This window comes from Acipenser ruthenus, chromosome 7 (genome assembly GCF_902713425.1).
Source record: "Acipenser ruthenus chromosome 7, fAciRut3.2 maternal haplotype, whole genome shotgun sequence".
Taxonomy (NCBI): domain Eukaryota; kingdom Metazoa; phylum Chordata; class Actinopteri; order Acipenseriformes; family Acipenseridae; genus Acipenser; species Acipenser ruthenus.
Window position 1 is genome coordinate 42,893,933 of NC_081195.1, and position 23,769 is coordinate 42,917,701.

At 38.4% G+C, this 23,769-nt stretch overlaps 1 protein-coding gene across 7 annotated transcripts in view; it reads left to right on the forward strand.

Moving 5' to 3' along the window:
- Window positions 1–23,769, forward strand: part of anks1b (ankyrin repeat and sterile alpha motif domain containing 1B) — a 209,180-nt gene that overhangs the window by 151,487 nt on the left and 33,924 nt on the right. For 6 of the 7 annotated variants that reach the window (XM_059026989.1, XM_059026990.1, XM_059026992.1 and 3 more), the window contains exons 13-17: window positions 1,761–2,371; window positions 4,188–4,260; window positions 12,692–12,798; window positions 20,019–20,117; window positions 21,610–21,762. In XM_059026989.1, coding sequence (XP_058882972.1) covers window positions 1,761–2,371; window positions 4,188–4,260; window positions 12,692–12,798; window positions 20,019–20,117; window positions 21,610–21,762 — 1,043 coding nt within the window. Of the gene's footprint in view, window positions 1–1,760; window positions 2,372–4,187; window positions 4,261–12,172; window positions 12,799–20,018; window positions 20,118–21,609; window positions 21,763–23,769 lie in introns of those variants that run through there. The other variant, XM_059026995.1, reaches the window with a different exon arrangement.

Here is a 23,769-nt window from a genome sequence, read left to right on the forward strand (position 1 = left end):
CCCGGTGATGGCATGCTGACGACTTGTGCAATGATGTTCGTAAGCATGTGACGACCTGCGCTTCCTCTCAGTATCTGTCAGGACCCACCCTCTCATCCCCATTGTGAAACGCAGATTGAACACGTTTTATTTATTTTTAGCAACTTCAAGGACACTTAAAAAATTGTAGAAAATATAGAGAGATAACAGAACTGCTGTGGTAAGATATTAATCTGATTTTATTGTATTTTTATTGTGTGAAATTGCACACACTCACATTAGGGATGTAGACTTATACACAATGCAGCATTCCACTCACACGGAGCAAGGCTACATTAGAGCGGATGAGACCTTGCAGCATCCAGACAAAACATTGAACTTGTTTTTAGCAAAACCTTCCTTCTCTGTGTGCATGTGATTTGGTTCTGCAGTATATAATGAATTCTGGCAGGTACTTGCCTGCATTGTACAGTATCCTGTCCTGGTATGCTCAATGAAAGATTAAATACTTCCTCAACTGCATGTGGCATATTGCAAAATCATTTCTCCTTTCTTACCATATCTAACAATCTCCCTGTTTAAAGCAGCTGTACCACACTCTTTATGTGTTTTGACAATGTTAGCCCACAGTGGATGATGGGAATCTAAGCATCTTTGCATTGGCTATTCCTGGTTCTCCAATTATTTATGTCTTGATATTGCTTACCAGATGAAATATTCAACCATCACATGTACACAATGGCTTATACTTTAAGTGATTTTATTTTGCTGTGGGGGTTATTTAAAGATAAATGTACTGTAGCCAACTCCTACGCACCATTGCAAAAGGGTAATGAAATTGGGCAGTCTCTTCTACAGACTCTCCAGATTTTTAGGGAACTGTCCATCCATGTACCACAATATATTATTTACAGATATATTTTTATAGTAAGCAATAGTTACAGGTCAAGCAGAAACGTTATAAGATTATTTTGTCAAATTTTATTTATGTAGAATAAGTACTGCAAGATACTGTATGTATCTTCAGATAATGAAGTCTTCCTCTTAGAATTTGCCATTATTGTAAGTGCCAGTTTACACAACAGACAGTTGTCTACCTTCTGAAGATATGGCAGATTATCAATGGATTTGAAATGTTCCAGTTTACCTGCTATTTAGGCCAGTAGTTGTAGTTGGGTTTGTAGTGTCAGGAAATGCTTTTAATTCAAATTCGTCTTAATGAGACTTGACTATACAAGGATTTTAATTGGTTATTATGCCATTCCGGCCTTTTGTAATGATTGATTGATTCATTGATTGTGCTTCAGATATGCATCGTTAAATTAGGGCAGCAACCTAATTAAATGTTGAATTATTTTATTTGTAAAATATATTGTACACTCGCACCACTTATTTTCATAACTTAGTTATGCTTTTGTACCCAAAGGTTATGCCAATTGCTCATGCTTTCCTAGAAAATTTGAGCTGGCTATATATGTTCATTTTTTTATTTTAGTGAAAGTCTAATGCACTCAAATATGGCAGAATTTGAGTGTTTGTCCATTTTAACATTATTTCAATTCATGTCATTCAGTCAATAACCAAACATAGAAGCAAACATGTCACACAAAGTGGGTCAGATAGCTTTTTTCCCCCATTGTAAATGCTGGATGGGATCTGCTACTTAAAAGGCCTTATCTCTGGAAAGCATGCAGATTGTCTTTCCTTTTTTCTTTTGATAATTTACTTCAGATGCTCAACAGCTGGGCTAATCTCTTTGTTTGCCTTTTATTAACTTTCAGAGATTCTGTGTCAGAGAGAAGCCCCAGCCGAAGAGGAGCTTTCAGAGGGTCACATCCCTGAGCAGTTCGCAGGACTTCTGCACGGGTCTTCCCCTGCTTGTGAGTCTCCAGAAAATCCCTACCAGCTGTACAGTAAAGTGAGAAAATACAGCGCACCAGAGCCAAGGAGCAGCCAGAACACAAATCTACTGCAGACAGCAGAGTACAGTGCGCACTTCCTACGAACTAGCAGCGATGCGTCTGCACTGAAGGGCACCAAAGAGTGCAAACCACAGGTCGTTTATAGAACTATTTTCCACACAAAAGTCAACCAGACAGATTGCGGCACGTTTGTGACCACCAGGAATGTGAGAAACGGGGATCAGTGGGTAAGCAACGCTTCTGGAGGGTTTGAGGATCGTGCTTGCACTTTAGGAAGGATGCGGTCTGTCCCCAAAAACATCTTGGACCTGCAGCTCACCAGAAACATTTCCAAGTCAGACTCCAATCTCACCTCCTGCTCTCCTATTGAGGAGGAAACGAGGAACAGTCGATGTGATTCTGCAACAAACAAACCTAACCCCGGCAAGCTGCTGGAGAGAACGCCTTCTTTCACTGCAGAATGGGAAGAAGTAAGTGTGTTGAAAATAACAGAATCCACAGTAAGTTGGAGCAGAGTTAGCTACTTTAGCAACAATCATTTCACATATTTATAAACATATAACACGGTATTCAGCATCACTTCATATTTTAGAAGCTATTTGCAGATTTGCTGATGATCAACAACCTAATGTAGTTGTTGTATGGCGTTCTTCTGATTTTTTTTTTATATTTGGTACACCACTGTATTTACATTTTACCTACATTTTCTATAGAGGATACTCCATGAACATTCACGGAGTGCTGTTGTTAACAAAAAAGAGGTGCGTGAGTTGTGAAGAATTCTACCTACAAGTGTAAACCATACAGTTTATTTTTCTATTTATTATACACGTTATTTCAATATTTGGTAAAAGTCACATGTGCAGGTTTTTTTTATATGTCTCTTGGCTTTCTAGTGTGTGTTGAAACATTGGTACCCAGCTGTGTATTATTTTTCTATGGGCATCTTCTCACTTTTTATTATTTCCAAAACCTTGTGGTTTCAGATATTCACTTCTATTACTCTCCAGTTGCGCATACAGTAAGGCTGTAAGGCTTTGGAAGCATTTTTTAATAAACTCTGCTTAAGCATTAGTTACATGCTGTAGATATGGGCATAGTCACCTCCATATCTTAACTGTAATACAGCTTTAAATCCCGCTAACAAGCCTCCATCCTGATTGTAATCTCGTTTTAAATCTCGCAAGTGGAATCTCCAATAGAAATGTAGGAATGTGCTGTCACTCAGTAGTTGGGGCGGGTTTAAAGTATTCAAACGAATCAATGATAGATACAAGTCAGGAAGGCGGGACATTGCCCAGCACCACTGGAAAATGTATTTATTATTATTTTTGTAGTGGGTTTTATTTTTGAATGGGAAAAAGGTAAAGTCAACGTGCATAGATTAACCATTTCCACAGTTTTTCTGGTGTTTTTCGGTGTTTATTGGCTGTCCACCAATTTAATTTTTTTTGAATCGGGGGTGTTTTATCGGTTAAAACCGAAAATCAGAAGCCCTATTTATAATATTAGACTGAGTTGCTGAACCCATAAACTGTTTAAACAGTGTATTTCCAGGAATGTTGAATTCCATGCATAAAATAGTGCTTTGTTATTTTTTGAAAATACATTGTGGGAAGGTAGATTTAAAAGTAAATAGATCATGTTACAGCTAAACCAACACATTACAATGAGAAATAGTGCATTAAGCTGTTTAATTATGCATACAAAACATACATGGAGACAAACTTAAAAGACTTGGGGGAAGTTTGTTTGAAGGATCCAGTTGAAAAACAAGGAGCAGATAGAGTATACTGTGTTTAATTAATTAGTTATGACCTCTGCTCATGTGACTAGTAGTTCAGGGGATGGTACTGGGGAGTTTTGGGAATAGATTTCTTCTGCAGAATATTTCATCTTCAGTCACTTCAGCAACAGAGCAGCACAAGACACATAGCAGTACTGGTATTTCCTTCTACTTACCCTAGCTCTGAAATATAGGCTAATGATGAGGGGCAGAGCAATGCGTTTCACAAGTTGTAGGAGCATTTTTCTATATGTTTAACAAAATCAATCTGTTTAGTGTACCAGTTTTCATACCACTCTGGCATCTTAAAAGCCCAGAGGGTTAGAGTTGAAATATTTTGCCTGGAGCTTACAGTGCAGTTGTCACTCTGTCTCTGCTTGTCTGGAACCACGAAGGAGCCAGGCCTTCAGCATCCGCAGCTGCAGGCTGCCCTGGTAAGGCAAAGTCACTGTGGCAAAATGAATTGTCCTTATTAAACTCAGTCTTTTTTTATCCTCCAGATTGATAAAATCATGAGCTCTATAGGAGCTGGAATCAACACCGGCCTGGAGGAGATAAAAGAAGGTGTTTCGGGTAAGGAGAGTTTTTTATTTTTTTATTTATTTTTGTATCCTCACCTTCTGCAAGCAGTAGAGTTATCTTTCGTTGTCAACCCTTCACTAAGCTAGAACGTGTGGCGCATCAGTACTACTTTACATTTTTGTAGAACTGCAGTCTTTTCCCTGGAGCAATTTTTTAAATCTTTCAACTATATTGTTTTTGAAGATTGTATCATTTGAGAATGAAACTAAGTTATTCAGATCAATGTGGCATAACAGAGAAGATATACAAAGCAACGCATTATTGTTATTTAGTTTTAAGATGATAGCTGAAACTCATAAACAGGCTTTGATTGCTAGGTTTTTCTGGTTGAACATTATATGATTGACTGGCTCATAGAATTTTATCAGTTTAAGAGGCCGCATTTCCTAACCAAGTTAAAGAATACATTTTCATATTCTGGCAGCTCTTTTAATACATTTAGAGGAAAATTAATTATGGATACAATAGCATATTTACTGTGCTAAGAACTGAAAACGAATTGTATGTGATTTAAATGTATCCACTTCTGTGCATAAATCAAGGACATAAACATGCTTGGCGTTCATATATATATATATATATATACACAGACGTGCTCAAATTTGTTGGTACCCTTACAGCCCATTGAAATAATGCTTCATTCCTCCTGAAAAGTGATGAAATTAAAAGCTATTTTATCATGTATACTTGCATGCCTTTGGTATGTCATAGAATAAAGCAAAGAAGCTGTGAAAAGAGATGAATTATTGCTTATTCTACAAAGATATTCTAAAATGGCCTGGACACATTTGTTGGTACCCCTTAGAAAAGATAATAAATAATTGGATTATAGTGATATTTCAAACTAATTAGTTTCTTTAATTAGTATCACACATGTCTCCAATCAGTAATCAGTCATTCAGCCTATTTAAATGGAGAAAAGTAGTCACTGTGCTGTTTGGTATCATTGTGTGCACCACACTGAACATGGACCAGAGAAAGCAAAGGCGAGAGTTGTCTGAGGAGATCAGAAAGAAAATAATAGACAAGCATGGTAAAGGTAAAGGCTACAAGACCATCTCCAAGCAGCTTGATGTTCCTGTGACATCAAGGTCCATGGAACTGTAGGCAACCTCCCTGGGCACGGCCGCAAGAGGAAAATCGACCCCAGATTGAACAGAAGGATAGTGCGAATGGTAGAAAAAGAACCAAGGATAACTGCCAAAGAGATACAAGCTGAACTCCAAGGTGAAGGTACGTCAGTTTCTGATCGCATCATCCGTCGCTTTTTGAGCAAAAGTGGGCTCCATGGAAGAAGACCCAGGAGGACTCCACTTTTGACAGAAAAACATAAAAAAGCCAGACTGGAATTTGCTAAAATGCATATTGACAAGCCACAATCCTTCTGGGAGAATGTCCTTTGGACAGATGAGTCAAAACTGGAGCTTTTTGGCAAGTCACATCAGCTCTATGTTCACAGATGAAAAAATGAAGCTTTCAAAGAAAAGAACACCATACCTACAGTGAAACATGGAGGAGGCTCGGTTATGTTTTGGGGCTGCTTTGCTGCGCCTGGCACAGGGTGCCTTGAATCTGTGCAGGGCACAATGAAATCTCAAGACTATCAAGGCATTCTGGAGCGAAATGTACTGCCCAGTGTCAGAAAGCTCTGTCTCAGTCGCAGGTCATGGGTCCTCCAACAGGATAATGACCCAAAACACACAGCTAAAAGCACCCAAGAATGGATAAGAACAAAACATTGGACTATTCTGAAGTGGCCTTCTATGAGTCCTGATCTGAATCCTATCGAACATCTATGGAAAGAGCTGAAACTTGCAGTCTGGAGAAGGCACCCATCAAACCTGAGACAGCTGGAGCAGTTTGCTCAGGAAGAGTGGGCCAAACTACCTGTTAACAGGTGCAGAAGTCTCATTGAGAGCTACAGAAAACGTTTGATTGCAGTGATTGCCTCTAAAGGTTGTGCAACAAAATATTAGGTTAGCGGTCCCATCATTTTTGTCCATGCCATTTTCATTTGTTTTATTATTTACAATATTATGTTGAATAAAAAATCAAAAGCAAAGTCTGATTTCTATTAAATATGGAATAAACAATGGTGGATGCCAATTACTTTTGTCAGTTTCAAGTTATTTCAGAGAAAATTGTGCATTCTTCGTTTTTTGTGGAGGGGTACCAACAAATTTGAGCACGTCTGTATATATATATATATATATATATATATATATATATAAATTTTCAATTCTAACTAAGGTGACCAGACGTCTCTTTTTGGACGGGACAGTCCCACTTTTGGAACACTGGTCCCAGTGTTCCCGGAACTTTTCTTGGGATGCAAGCTGCTGTGTTACTATCTAACTTATTACAGTACAAAGACACTTGATGTGACCTAAACGGTTGAACAGCCAGCAGCAGTAAAAAGCACCTGTACAGCAGCATGCAAATCTGGAGAATTACTGAACAGTCACTGTTCATATTTGCAACCAATCACAGAGAATCACGTGTGGGTTTATCTACTGAATGTTGTTAAAACAAAATGGCGGCTATCCTCGTCTGAATCATCACTCCCGCTGCCCGAAGAGGTTAGACGACTGTAATCTAACAATAACGGCTCATACAGGTACTATTGTATTGTGTTGGAATTATTGTCTTCATCCATGATATTTGTATATCTGCATGCTTCTTGTGTAGCTATAGGCGACAATTGCGTAAATCAACGCTGTCGTGTCACATCACCGTGGCATGTTTACAATGCAGTGCACTGAAGCTTGTTCTGGTTTGTGTATCAAAATAGCCCATCACAACAATAGGAGGATCTGTAAAATATGACAAAAGTATTTGGAAACATATTTTCTATTGAAATAAGTAGGTACCCTCTAAGAAACGTATGTTAGTGAATAATACAAAATCATTTATGAAGTAGTTATTTTCACATTTGTGAAATTAATGTTGTAAAAATATTTTAAGTTTCAGAACATTTATTTCTTTAAAGTAGACATTTTATGTTGTTTTAGCAATAATGAAATACAATAGTTTCAGGTCCCCAGGTGCCCATTTCATTTCTTAAAAAAATATATTTACATTGATAGTTGAGTACAGTGTATGATACAAATAGTTTAAAACAGTACTTAATAACTACTTCACAAGGAAATTCCTGTTTCTGTAATCAGGGCAGCTTCTAAACAAAACTGATTAGTGGGCTTCATTTATTGCACACAGTCAAAAGATCTGATATTCAACACATTTCATCACCTTTAATAGTTTAATAGTAGAAAGTGTAATGTTTTCATACAGGAAGAGCCTGGTTTGCAGATTGGACACTGGAAGATAGCCTAGAGAGAGAGAAAGATGGGAAGTGAAAATCAAAGAGGGAAGATACAGTTTCTTAGATTTGCAGCAGTAATCAGCAACAAAATAGAATCTCGGGATTTGATATTATTGAATTGCTACTGTGTAATGTTTTTGAAAGTAAATGATTCCACTCTGAATATCACCATGGGTCTTTGCATTCACTTTTAATATGATATTAGATCAAACATGGTACTCAAAGTGGTACTCAACTCTGGCCCTCGAGATCTATTCCAACCAGGTCTTTATTCCAACCAGGTCCTAAATTTAGTTGATTGCCTCCTAGCAGCTTCAGTTAACTACATTAGAACCTGCTTGGAGTAAAAACCAGAGTTGAGTACCACTGACCTAGAGCTTCCCCATAGCTTGGATGCTGGAAGTTATTCACAATATCTCCATACTGTCCCAGTTTAAGGACTTAGGGTTAGGTCGGCCAGGGTGTCCTCGGCTCACCGCGCACCAGCGACCCCTGTAGTCTGGCCGGGCGCCTGCGGGCTTGCCTGTAAGCTGCCCAGAGCTGCGTTGTCCTCCGATGCTGTAGCTCTGAGGCGGCTGCACGGTGATTTCGCAGTGTGTAAAGAAGCGGACGGCTAACGACACACGCTTCGGAGGACAGCGTGTGTTCATCTTCGCCCCTCCTGAGTCAGCGCGGGGGTGGTAGCGGTGAGCTGAGCCTAAAAAATAATTGGGCATTTCAAATTGGGGAGAAAATAATAAAAAAAACTAATTGGCAACGACTAAATTTAAAAAAGAAGAAAAAAAAAAAAAGATTTAAAACTGGCTATAAATACCACAGGCTGTCAAGAGACAAACTTTTATTAATTGTCAATAAAATGCAATGTATATGTATTTTCACAAGCATGGTCAATGGCAATAGCTATACCAAATCATTTTTTTCCCTGAAGTGATTTAAAAAAACAGCTATTTACTTTATATCTGCAGTAACATATTTATTTATATCAGACATCATCCAGATTGCACAAATATTGCCTTTGAATGCGTTGGTTTTATTTTTAAATTCAATAACGCCATATCAAACACTGTCTTATGGAGGTGTGTTGGTGTTGCTTAAATGAAATTACCGGTATGTTTGCTTTCAAGTATGAAATGTAACCATTACCTAATGGTGTTTACCCCGAAACCTGAATATTCGATATCAAAACCGCTTGGCTGAGCCTGTGACGTAGTGATGCCCGCCCCCGAGGGTATAAAAGGAACTGCTCGCACAAATCCAGCAGCTTGAATCGCTCCTTCCCAGGGATCAAGCAACATAAGTCATTTTTCTGTGTTTTTTTACAGAAACATGCACACAGCTGCTGAACTCAACAGCACCACAGTATGTAATGCTGTTTTGGTGATAGCTTTTTTAGCATCACCATTGCAAAGGCTGTTAGTCAGTACCAACACGAAACTGAGGGAAGCCTTCTAGTTAGAATGGACTGAGTGGTTTTGCCAGTGGCTTTTACAGACGGGCATCCCTGTACGTTGCCAACTGTGGTGACTGCACACTGGTACCAGTACCATCCCAGTACCGAACCAGTACTGACCCAGTGACTCAGTCACTGAACCATTAACGAACCAACCCCGTACTGTCCCAGTTCTGACCTGATACCGTACCGGTGCTTACGCCCCGATCCGGTGCAAACTCGGTCTTGTTCGGGTCTTGACCCGCCCAGTTGCTATCTATAAGCAGATTGAGGCAGACCCTGTACATCTGTATACTGTACACTGCATTGCTTGCTTTTTGCATCATGCCTGGGTTTTATCCCTGCAAGACATGCAAGACCAGTCTGCTTGTTGAAGACAAGCATGGCAGATGCTCTTCCTGCCTGAAGCCAGAGCATGGCAAGTAGGCATTTGTGAACCGCAGTTTCTGTGAGTTTTGTGCACATTTCTCTAACGTCTCTCCCGGAGCTCTACAGAGTGCTCTGCGTCCCTCATGCCTGCACAGCACTCTTCCCTATCGCTCTCTGGTAAAGAGGTGGCTACATCCTCACCCCACAGCTTTGTGCCAAGGGAGGCCGGACAACGCACCCGGGAAAGTAGCCCACGCAGGGAACAGTCTTCACGGTCTTCCTCATCCTCCTCTGCCTCTCCTTCTCCTTCCCCAAGGGAAAAAAAGATGGAAAAGCTCTGGGCAGCTGTTTCACACTAAGGAATGGATCTAGCAGAATTACTGCGTGAACTTTCAGCGCCGACTGAAGGGCCTTATCACTGTCTATAGGCACTCTCTTGGTGGAAATAGCTGGCCCATCTACGCCTCTGCGTAGCATTGGGTGGTGTCACCAGAAGGGAGGTTGTTACCACAGACTCCTCCAGTCTGGGTGTGGAATGGCAGGGGTGTGTGGAACCCCCCACATAAATGTTTTTGAGCTGCAGGCAGTTTACTTTGCCTTGCAGCATTTTTTGTGTTCGAGGGAGATATGTGCTTGTCCGTACAGACAACACAACAGTGGTGGCTTACATCAACCACCAGGAAGGCCTCAGGTCGGCCAGTCTCCATCACGTGACCCACAATCTCTGGGTCTGGTACCTGAACGGCTGCATTCGAGCCATCTGGGTCTGTCCAGTAGGGTTATTGACACCCTACAAAATGCACTCATGAAGCCTGCATTTAAGCCCATGTATTCAGCTGAGCTCAAAGCATTCTCCATAGCTCTGTACCAATCCTGCCCTTTTGCTGAAGACATTCTCGGCATTCCATGTCAACCAGTCTGTGGAATTGGAGGCTTTCCATCCACCTACTTTCCAGTCTGACAGGGAGCGGCAGCTCCATACGCTGTGTCCAGTGCAGGCCCTGGCGTACTAAGTTGACAAGACGAAAAGTTTGAGGCAGTCCAAATAATTTTTGGTCTGCTACGAGGCGAAGTCCCATGGTCAAGCCCTGTCTAGGCAGAGGCTGTCCAGGTGGATAGCAGACACAGTCAGGACTGCCTATGAGCCTCCAGAAAGCTCACTGCCCATTCATCCAGGGGCATGGCAACTTCTTGGGTTTTATTCAAGGACATTTGCAATGCAGTGGTGTGGGCTACTCCCCATAACTTTTACTAGGTTCAACAGACTTTGTCGTGGATCCTTAAAATCCTGGTTTTGGAACTAGAGTGTTAAGGGCAGCTTCTCAGTCGACCCTTACAACAGGAATACAGGCAAGTTTCTCCCTCTATTTTTTAGCCCTAGCTGCTTGTTACTGAGGCTCTGTATGGTAACGTACAAGGCAGCCTCTCCGCTTAGCCTTGTAGCATTCCAGTCGTTCCGCAATATTATCATAATCCTGGTTCCCTGAAATAGAAATGTAACCATTAACCTTCAAAGTCGCTGCGTCCATGATTGCAGCAGTCTTGACGGAAAAATGACGCTGAGATCTGTGCACGCAGTTCCTTTTATACCCTTGGGGGTGGGCATGACTGCATCACAGGCTCGGCGGAGCGGCTTTGGTATATAATATTCAGGTTTCGGTGTCTTTAGGAGATAAACACCCATGCAGTAAGGGTTACATTTCTATTTCAGTGAACCAGGGTTATAATAATAACCTAACGTTCTATCATGTGACAGGATACAGTGATCAATAAGGGCTAAAGAGTTATATAGCACTGTCCTGTTTTAAAAGGTAGGATTAAGTGTCAAACAGAAAATACAGTGGAGGAGGGGCTGTTCATCTTTGAAATGGAGGCACTGAATCTCTTTTAGAGCAACAGACAATTCCATGAAGCACTGGGGGCTACATTGTCAAGAAGCATAAAGACTGTAGCAAAATCATTGCACAGACACCACTGGAGATCAGCAAGATATGAACACTGAGCGCTAACATCTAAAATAATCTCTTATGCTAGTAAATATTACATGCTGTCTTAAAACAGTCAACATTTTGGTTGGTAATTTTAAAAGATAGTACTAGTAAGATATTGTACTAACGCTTATAATCTAATCATAATGCCCTTTATCTGTAATATGATGGAGTTTGTACAGTGATTAAAATAAACCAACCATTGAATGTGTTTTTTTTGTTTTGTAAATGTCTATATATTTCTTTCTAACTAGATGAAAAATCTAGTACATATAGCAGTATTGTTTGGCAAAAGCAACCAATCAATGAAAGGTAAATTGGTTTAACAATATTAGTACAGTATGTAATTTCTTTCTTTCACAATCCTATTGAAAGAGCAGGTGGGGTACTGTGGTATGTAGCTATTGGTTGTTTAACAAAAGACAGAACAATTATTTTAAATGCCAGCTATGTCTCTAAGGACAAAGGTTGCCAAACACTCATCTATTGTATTTCCTAGATAAAGGGGAGAAGATACATGTGGACTCTGTCTGGATCCTGGACCTTTTCTTTTCTTTTTTTTTTTTTAATTTCGTTTTCTTAACCCAAACATTTGAATGATTCTTTAACGTACGTAAGCACAGCACAAATTAAATAGAAATGAAAGAAAAATATGTTTTTGAACTTTTCTATTTTCTGCATCTGTTTTGACTGCTCTCATCATTCAAGATTGGTGCTCTGGTGGGTGTGTAGGAGGGAACAGCAGCGACGGCAAGCACACAGCTCACAGACAAAGAGATCTGCCTGATCTGATGGCTATTATCGAGAATGTGAGGTGTAGCCGGGGCTGGGTAATGAACGGGAGTGAGGGGGAGCAGGGGACGTGCTGCAGCATACTGATGAGTGTAGGAGTACTTGATAAAAAGAATTCTAGCTGCCAGCGAAGCACTGCTCACCGTGGAGTACTCGGACAACATATAACTGGAACGAGCAACAGCTGACAGCCTTGTATGTTCTAACTACACAATTAGTGGCTCTTTAATAGCGGATCAATACCTGAGATTTAAGATGATGATTGAAGACCAGGCAGTTCTCTGCACTACAAAATAAGATTCTCAGATTCTTGTAGTTTTGTTCCTCTTTTTTTTTTCGTGTGATCTGTGAACAATAAATCTGTCAAGCTGGCGGGCTCTTTTGACAGTCACTTTTCCCGGAACATGATGTGGCAATGTCAATTGTCACAACCGGACTGCCGCTGTTACCGGGTAGATGGCTACTCGTTGCTCAAAAGACTTCCTCTTCATCCTCTTATAGGACCCCGGTGCCCTGCGCAGTCTGTGGGACAGTGGTTGGATAACATTGGGCTTGTTCAGTATGAGAACCACCTGCTGGCTAATGGATTTGACAATGTGCAGTTCATGGTGAGTAAGCCAGTTAAGTTTTTCAATTTTGTACATGAAGAGTTGCCTTCTGTTTCAGAATTCCCTGGAATACAATAACAGCACACTGATTGTTGCTTGATGCATTTGTATTGCTTTTGCTCCTTGAAGGAATTCAGGAACTTTGCCCTTAACCTCATGCTATGTGGCTGCGCTTCAGCTTTCTAAATTACAGCCAATACAAAATGCTCTGTGCTGGCTTTTATTTTCTAAACTATGATAATACTGTTTAAAAAAGAAAACAAAAACATCATTTTCATTCACAAGCTCAGCACTTTTTTTACTATTCTGTTTTTTATTATTATTATTAATTTTTTTTTTTTTTCATTTCTGTGCAAAAATAATATATTCAATTGGTTTTGTACCGTCAGGAATACAGTGCTTTTAATTAAAGTTACTGGTCACCATAATCTACCGGTATAGATGTATAGCTGTAAACATTGTTGTTTTTTTTGTTGATTACAGTCCATACAGTCACACTTGATTGACTCAATCCGTTCTCATATTTAAAGCTAAGACACTCTTGTTGTTGCTCCATTTCCCCCCTTATGCACATAATGACCCGCATCTGCTCTTACTGTTGCCTCAGCAACTGGCACACTCCTGTGGCCCATTAGATGTGATGTAGTGCAGCTCTTTTTGATCCTTTAGTGTAGGACAGAAGGAGTCATTAGGCTGATATAATTAACCATAATAGAATTATCATATCCTATCAAGGTACAGAATAGTTGTGTATGTGCAGTGAAATGTAAATGATTCAGACAGTATCTTCCAGCAAGCTGATTTGTGTATTTAAATATTCACTGGTTTCTAAAGGAACAATTGAAGTGTGCTAAATAAATACATGCATAAAAGCGACAGAGCATCCATGCATTGTGTTACCTTAAAAAAGCACAGTAGCATTTTTAAAATGAAAAACACTGCCATTTATTTAAAACCAATGTATGTGTAAATGTACATACTGTCCATTTTCTTTCATGAAGGAGGATGGAAATAAATGAGATTTTATTTCTTGAACACTGTTTAAAAGAAATAAATTATTTTCACTAAAGCTTTAAATGAAAATCTAGTACCATTATATGTAGCTTAACAGACATGCGCCCACACGCATGCATACATACATAAATACACGAAAATATATATTTCTTTCCAACTGATAAATGTAAAAGCAACATGAAGCTACACTGATTTAAATTGAGACATTTCAGCATCCTTCATACTGTTGGTAATGCCAAAGAAAAAGAACATTTCGATAGAAAATGCTAAGAGCCTTCCTCTGCACTTCCGGACAAGCAAATTATAATTTTTACATAACAAGCTTAGACCTCAAGTGCGTGCAAAAAAAAAAAAAAAAACTAATAATAAAAAAACTGGCTAGATTCCAGATGATTGCTTTCATTAAATTAAGTCTATCTAACAGTTTAATGTTCCGCTTGGTTTTAAACACATACCTTTTAATGAAGAATTTATATTTTATTGTTTATATTTTTGTCTTTTTTTTTTTTTCTGGAGAATAGCCTGCATCCATTCACATGCGGAAAACATGCTAAACAATGTCTGGAATTTTGACAGTTATGGGCAGTGTGCTGTATATTTCAATAGAAATGTGGTTATCACATTCATTATCACCAGAAAATGTAGTCTCTTCTCCGGAAAGAGACTGGCAGATTTTGCCTGTCTCATGCAGCTACCTAATTTATTTACAGTTCTGTAACTGTTTTAATCATTTAAAGACCATTCTTTTTGTTTTGTCATTAGCATTGCATCATTAAAAATCCCTGTTAAATCTATCTCCTATAGTGGACTGCTGAGAAGTTTTTGATTGAACAACCTTTCCACCACAAACAAACAAAGCTCAGTTTCCCTTCTCTTACATTCCTTTTAGTAAGATTTCTTTCCAGTATCACCCACAGTGACTACTAGTGGAATGCAGCAGAACTTGAGGCACTGTGTGTTGTTATCCTGCAGCAGTGCCTGTCACGTTATGGGTAAGCAGCGGTTGATTAGCTTAGTGTACAGGATTGCTCCACTTTGCCTACCTCTTTGTTTGATGAAACACTCCGCTCCAGAGAGGACACATGGAACAAACAAAGTTCAGTTTCCCTTGCAATCCTGTGGAAGTCTAGATACCAAGGTGCTATATACTATGTGCTTGTAGATGAAAGATTAAGGAAACTAGGATCTCTTGTTAGATTAGCAGTCGTATCTTTCAGCAGAAAATGGCGGGTGATTTTTGAAAGGCAAGGAGATCATTTTTAATGAGCTGTTTTAACAGGCTTGGCTTTCTGGTGACATAGACTGCCAACACCAATAAGAATGACAGCCTGCCAAAGGGAAGAGGATTAACATGTTTACTATTATAAATAGAAGCAAGCTACCGTGAGAGCTACCGCACTGGCGGGGGTAAATGTTGCATTATGTCAAGTCTTTCAGGGTGTCATTTTCGTAATTGGAATAATAATTATCAATATGGGCTATATGAACCAGGAACATCAGTCCAGTTACCACATACAGCAATGCATCTGTGAATTACAGCTTAGACAAACTCAAGGGAATGTTTATAAGAATAAATGTAATAATACTGAGCCAGCACCCTCCTTAAAAGTAATCGTTAAACGTTTTGGTTAATTCTTCCTTTGTTTTTTTTTTACAGTAGTGGTTTTATAGAATTTACATAAATGCTAATAGCTGTAGTTATTTTTGACAGGATAAAAAAATGTCCTTCAACACAAATGCATTTATAGTGTCAACTTTTTATATTTGTTCAAACAGTATAGTTATCACATCAGTTTACAAAGAAAGGTGGCAAAAGCATACAGGGCATACAGCAATCTGAGGTTAGACAGGATCAGACTAGGAACTTTTCAGGGATGAAGGTACTGTGAACCTGGCAGCTAGAAGCAGGAGTTTCAGTTAACAGTCAATATACTGTGTTATTATTATTATTATTATTATTATTATTATTATTATTATTATTATTATTATTTATTTCTTAGCAGACGCCCTTATCCAGGGCGACTTACAATTGTTACAAGATATCACATTATATATTATTTCACATTATACAGATATCACATTATTTTTACATACAATTACCCATTTGTTCCAGTTAAAGGACTGCTAACCCAGGTTCTAAAATCCATTTTATTATAGCGCACTAGCACTAGCAATGTATTATCTCCATCTCTTCTGTTGAAGATATTTTGGTATTTTATACAGTACTTTAACATTGAACAATGAAGCTTTCAAAGACAATGCTATAGATGAAAAGTTGCTGCTGCTTCCTAGAAGCTGATCATTTAATGTGTTGTGGATCAAACTCACTCCTAGGGTCTGGCAGCAATCGGACCACATGACCTACAGCAAAGCTATCAGGATACAGCCGTTTATATGCTCTAGCGTTGCATCTGAAATGTTTTCATGTCATGAATTAATGAAAAACAATAGCCAAAAATGTTCTCACAATAAGTGGGGCCAGTAATAAAGTTATAAAGCCAGTAAAAAATATGATCTTGGTGATCACTCTTATAAGAAAGGAATATTGATTACTTACCAATGAAATATAGGGGACTGATGTCAAATCTCAAAATTTAAATAAATAAATAAACAGACATGCAGCGTGCAAGTCTGTGCTCCACTAGTACAAAAAGATGCATTTTAAAAGGATTTCAGTGACTTTTTATTGGAATTGTTCTTTCAGAGGGAAGACTGCTCACCTGCTTTGTGTTTTTATAAAGCACAGAAGTTAATCTCTTCTGCAATTACAGAACAGATGACACAAGGCAGACCTGATAATAACTGCACTTCCTGTTAGGTAGTTGAAGAGCATCTTTCTTTCATCAGCTCTCTTGCTTCATGTATGGAATACAGATTCCGTGCTGGTGACTCACAGCATGTAAAGCCTATTAAAGCAGGGTGCTTCTCTCTAATAAATAAAGTGCTACAGGTGTTGTTCACCCAGAACGCCCCCTCTAGGTAGAGAACAGGCTGTTATTGCTGATTGATCACACAAGTACTGCAGATGTTCCTGGTCAGATATAGATTGTGATAAACTCAAATAGTAAGCACAAACTGCAGGCCAGGCATCAACAGTTCATGTATTTTGTGACCACAATTGTTGTGGCTGAGTGGATCAGAATGTATTTATTTTGCATTATTAGCGAGAGACGCAATTCTGAATCCTAGTTCATTATCTGTCAGTCAGTGAAGGACAGATATGTACGTAATTGCTCTCTAGCACAGGAGGCATTTCAGGAAACAGTTCTGGTAGAATCATAGCTGTTCCTTTTTAACCTGTAGAAAGGAAACCGTCTTATTAGCTATCACTTATTTTCAGCAAATCACAAAATTAGTATTAGAACAAGTTCACACTCTTGTTAGATGGTTATATCCCAATCCCTGGCTGTGAAAACTGCCTTTACATAATATGATATGCTATAGTAATATATATTACTATATAATAAACAAGAAGGTAGTCAAAATACATTGGACAGCCATGAGCTATGTTTAAATGTGCTGGCAACATTCCCTAGTTGTCTTGAGAATTTTTTGGATATATTTTTGGACCCACTGTAGAACAGATGATTAAACAAGAACGGACTGATTGGTACAGTAAATAAAAGACTCCTTTGTACCTGCCCCCAGCAGGTGAAGGCAGCCAGTTACTGACAGTCACAGATAAACTATAAGCAATTAAGGTGGTCTCATGAGGAAAAACAGGATAGAGGGAAAAAATAATTAGTATGACACTATTGGACCAGGCCTACGCAAACAAACTGACTTAATGTCAGAAGCAGCGCTTGCACCAGAGATTCAAGTGGAGGAAAGATAATGCCATCAGTGTAAACCTCAATAGACAACCATAAGGTGAAGGTTTATCCCTGTTATTCTGAATCCAGTAAATGATGCACTGCCTGGTCAATTTACCAGGGAACTGTTTTTTTCTGAGAGCAGATTAACGGTTTGGGAGATGTGGTATATGCAGTTACATTATTTTACTTGCATCAGTTGGGTGCCTCTGCTGTATCAGAATTGATCTCTGCCATTATTGTTTGACTTACAGCCATGTTGGTCCAATGTCCCCCCTGGGGTATAAAGATAACCTGATGGGATCCTTGCATCTGCTCCCCCTTCAGAGGGGCCTGTGTAGGTTACGGATTAGTGCAGATTCAGTGAGAAACTAAAGAGATGGTAATAAAGCCCAGCATAACCATGACGTTAAAGCTCTAGTAACCTGCTTGGATTGTAAACACATTAGTGGATGTGGGTGTTTGTGCACCGCAAAATCGTGTCCTGTTTCATTCCCAGCACCATTCTGCCAGTTGCACCATTTGTTGTTCTCCAGTGCTTTCATGCAGATCATACAGCCGTGCAAACCCGATGCATTTATGTAGTGTTCTATTTAAAAACAAATCAAATATTTATGGTAATGTAATTTGCATTTTAAAACAAAGGGTTGGAATAGATTTATGTTCATTCACTGCAAGTGCAATCTAGAACACTCTGGGCTAACATGTTCCCTTAATTTCATGTGTTTTGACAGATAAATATTACTGGAGACCCAACTGATTCAATTGGTCTAAACCGCTGCCACTGTTTTAAATAATTATTAATTCCTTAGAGCAATTGAATAGATCCCACAATGAGTTACTCTCTACACACTAATACCTACTGTTTCGCTGTGTTTATTTATTTATTTTTTATATATATATATATATATATATATAATTACACTGAGTGAGTTACTGGTTTAATTGTCTCTGCCTTCCAATGAGGTTCCATTCACCCCATTTTATATTATTTATACTGCAACAGGTACATACAGTAGGCTTCTCTCTGTGCAACGTTTCGTACTGCAATGGTTTACATCTCTTCCGGAAGCCCCAAAAGAACACTTTGATTAGAAAATCTCACACAGATGGACCACACAGATGGGAGCTCAACAATCTGACTTTCTCTGAACATATACTGGTGCTCGTTTCTAATCCTATCCCAGGAGGTGTTTTGCTCTAGACTGCCTCTTGGTGCACCAAAGACATTGTAAACGAAAAGCAAATGGTATAAAATTCTTGATTACAAAAATTAAAATTACACATGCCGAAAGAGAACAGTGATTTGCTGCCTAAGTAACCTCATGGTTAGTAATTCAGATGTGTGCTCATAAACCAGATGATTGCCATTCTGTTTGGGACAGGCAAGCCTAATCAGTACTCCCAAATACTGCCCCAATACTAATAGAAAAAATACAGCACCTGTATTTTCAATGCTATCCATTCACTTGTATTCAGATTTGTTTCTTTATTTCAGCTTTGTTCCTTTCAATTGTTTACCAAGACATGCACTATGGTACTGTAATTTATATCCAGGTTGTTTTGCATTTAAAAACTGTATGTGCATGTTATTTCCGTAAAAATATTGGTAGGGTAATTTTTTATGAAAAGGCATGTTCTGCTAATTAATTTGAAGAACAGCCAGTGCCTACAAAGTAATTGGACTTCCATCTTACTGTCTGTGACATAAATGTAAAAAGCTAGGGTTAAAAATCACAACACAGACTGTTAAATGAAACTCAGCAGTATGCGAACAAGTTATGAACTTTAAAGAAATGTGTTCACTATGTAGGTCGACATTATTAAGCCAAAAAGATGGGTCTTGGATGCATTTTATCTTGTCAGTTGCTTTGAGCTTTAAAATTGATACACAGTAAGGCATATTTTGGAGCTGGCAACTGATATTAAGGTATATAGTTCCCTAGGCAACAACATAGCTGGGTTCTTATTTTTTTTAAAAAAACAGCAAATTTGAATTTTTCTTTTTATCTGAATATTATTCTATGCAGCTGGATTAAAGTGGTTATCAATGGGACCGAATTTTATGAATATGGTATTTTTTTCTGCAGTGTAACATAACACAACCTGCACATGTTTAATTATTTACACAGTATATGTTTAACAATGTAAATATAAATTAGTTGCTGCATTGGTTTTCAAAACATGGACACAGTTCTTCTTAATTAACATTTCCGATCAAGACGAAATGCAAACATACAAATAATTCATAGCGCAGCTTGGGAGCTGAGCAGCTGCCATTCACCTGCTGCTAACTAACCATCTTGAGGTTCTTCAAATGGAGATGAAGCCTGCTTGGGTTGAAATGAAATCAAAATATAGGAAGCAAATCATTTGTCTTTTTTTTTTTTTTAGGGAAGCAACGTTGTTGAAGACCAGGACTTGCTTGAAATTGGTATCCTTAATTCTGCACACAGACAGCGGTTTCTACAGGCAATCCGTCTCCTCCCAAGGGTGAGTCCACTCACAGGGCAGCGCAGCTTGACTATAATCTGTCTCAAATAAAACAGATTGGGCTCAATATCAACACTGCTGGGATGGGGTCATGCAGAGTCAAACTGTATTAGGTTAAAAACAGTTCTGAAGCACTTGTTCATGCAGACATGCTACATGTATTACTATTTTTTTATTGTCAATGTTATGACATTGAAATTCCTTGTAGAATCATTTTGAATACATTACAGTTGACTGGCACATCTGGTTTCAGAACAGTGGCAGTGATTAGGGTTAGTAGTGTAAGGGCTATCAACACCCACTGAACTCTGGAAAGTCACACATGAAGGGAGTTTGCTGCCATGCTTTAATCTACTCAAAATCACCTTGCAGCCCAAGCAGGGTGTGAGAGGAATGTAACGGCTCAGGAAGAAAAAGGAAAACCAGTGTGTTTCCTTGTTCTTGTGTAGACTTCGCTTTCTAAATCATGGGACCTGGTTCAGCCAATAAGAGACCAGGATTTGCAAACTTTCAGATACCTTTAATGTTAGTTCTGTTTGCACAAGCATTTATATTTGTCTAACGTGAAGTGAAAAAAAATATATATTAACAAAGAGGTGAATTTCAATCTTGATTTTTGACTTGAATAAGAATAAAAAAAGGTGCACATTTTATTGGGGAGGTGTTGATTTATATTTGTATATTATAAAACTATAGACTTGCCGACCTTGACATTAAAACAGGCTGCCTGATGACACCATACTGATAAGAATATTTTAATCCAATCGAGTCTAAGGCGATTCACCTCAGACTTGGAATTGCAAATGCACTATAAGTGTTGGACACATTCAGAAAACATGTTATCTTACTTAATAGCAAATAATGTATCTGCCGGTCATTCTTGTGTCTATCACCAGAGGTAAAAAGTATTTGCTTGGGTTGATCAATCGCTGTAAAGGTATCCTACTATAATTTATGGCATATTCTGAAATGGTATACAAGATATTGCAGCAACTGTTTTTCAGTGGTTGACATTTTTGATACAGAAGATGGAAGAGGTATCCCTTTTTAAATGTGACATTTCAGTTGTCATGGTAACAGTGTATGTAGTTTATAATTGTTGCTATTTGATTACAACTAGATAGTACATGTCATTTTCATTACAGACACACAGTGCAGTATGTTCTTACAGTAGGTTGTATTTTTACTGTTTTATAAAGTACACCATACATAAGGATAATACATTTTATGTAATGTACAAATCTCACACCAATGAATTATATTTGAGCGTAACCCGATTGTGGGGCAGGATATCCCTGCTGGGATGAGGCCTTTCATTTCCGGAAGGGTATCTGTCTGGCAGGTTAGGGTTAGATTCTGATACTGTACTGTGTAAAAACATATTTCAGGAGTCAGCATTAGCACAATATTTATTGTCGAAATAGTGAACTGGTGAAAATGAAAGAAAGTTACTAACAGTCAATGTGTGTGGTGTTTTTTTTCTGTATTTCAGGTGAGACCGATTGGATACGATGGAAACAACCCAACGTCCGTAGCAGAATGGCTGGAATCCATAGATTTGGGTGATTACACAAAGTCCTTTCTAATCAATGGCTATACGTCGATGGACCTTGTAAAAAAGATCTGGGAGATTGAGCTCATCAATGTAAGTTGCCTGAGTGCCAGTTCTCTATTTTCAGCAGTGTCTTAAACACAGGTTACTGTACAGTCTCAAGAACACAGTGTGTGCTATTGCAGCTTTTTGTAAAAATCCAGTGACACCAAAGTGCCTTATTTCTATGCAGTATTAGTTCCTGTCTTTAGATTTTTACTAGAATTGGATAAACCTGTCAGATGCTGTAGCTTTGTCTCTCCGGTCATCTTTTAATTGCAATTGCCAAGCTTGATAGAAGCATTGTGCCTTTCCAAGCACAAAGCACCTGGATTTGATGAGCTCTTGAGCAATCAGTGTTACACTCAGCAGGGAGATTACTGGATAAAAAAATACAGAAGCTGGGACCATATGATCAGTTTTACTGCACTGTCTGTGTGATTGCTTATTTTTTAAAACCCGACAACAACAACAACAACAACAACAAAGTATTTTAGTGCATTAAAATATGATACCGTGAAAAATCTGATACAGTTTTATATGAATACCTCAAATTGTGCTTTGGAACAGGAATGTCCTGTAGAGGGCAATAGTTAGAATTGAATCTAAACCACTGCATACGGTTTCTCTGAAGTACTGTAGATGAGAGTTTCATTATTGCACAGAAAGTTGTAGAAATATCTGAAATATGGGCGTTACCTCCATGACAATCACCAGAATCACCTACATTAAAGAAATAGATAAAAACCTACGAAGCACAGTACCATATCAATCCAGATTTTCCTGACAGAAGCATATTAAAATAAAATCAGTATTTTAGTTAATGATTCTCTTAGACATATAGTGCCTTATATTTAATACACCATATCGTTTTAGACTTTTTAAAGAGGTCTGTAAATTATACTGAACTGCATGTGTGTTCATGTAATATTTTATATTGTAAGTATAATACAAATGTGTTTTTTTTTGGTGTTGAATAAGTATTTCAAGGATATGAAAGACACATTTGTCTTGGCACATCTGAATCTTTTAATTTAGATTGTTTTTAAACATGGTGAGAATGTATTGTTAAGAAATAAATAATAATAATAATAATAATAATAAAATTGTGACTAACTGCAGTAAGATATTATTCCACTAGATGGTTCTGGTGTTTCTTTGTTAAAGTTTAGACATTCAAAGGAAATGGGCAAAAACAAATCAAAACCATTATATAAATGTGCTGTAGTTAATTCTATGCTGTATATGATGGATGTGTTAAATCTTTACACAAGCAATTGTTTGGGTTGTTTTCATTGGCGTGTCTTTTAGTGTATATCCTGAAATCAGTATGGTTAATTGAATTGTATATGCTTGCAGAAATTAGTCATCACAATTCAGACCTTGAATCTGAATCTAACCCTTTTCTGTTGTTGGAGTCATCTGTGCTTTATAACATCCATCACTACGAATCAAGTGAATTACACTGTTGCTGGCTGTTTCCCAATGTATTGTACTAAAGGCATGAATGCACCCATTTCCCTGGAAGCAAGTTAGAAAACGAATAAATAATCAGAAGAGCCATAGATTACAAAAGGTGATGGCGCATTGTCTTATAGTAATCCGTTGTGATCAATCTCCAGCTACGTTAGTTTATTATTGAAAAGAGAAGTTTAGTTCAGAGATTGTAGATCCTACCAAAGTTTTCATACACTGTGTTGTATGTGCTCCGTGGGCAGCTGTTGCTGGTAGTGTCATGTGAGCTGTTCAGTGTGTTGATATGTAAATAAATCCTGTTAGCCTGCCACTCAGCAGTGAATGCACGCATCCACACAGCAGACGGCTACCCTGTCACAAGCATTAATACCCTGTATCTTTCTAAACAAGGGATTTAGGGGAGCTCCATAATGAAAGCTGAGTCTCAAAACAATAATTGTGTGAATATAGTAATTAGTGCAGCTGTGTATAATGGTATTCAAAACAGGATTAATTTGTCCGCCTTTTTACATATCCGCCCTTACTCTGGTCCCATCGCAGTCAGATACGTGACGGATTACTGTACTTAATTTAATTTTTCTAGTA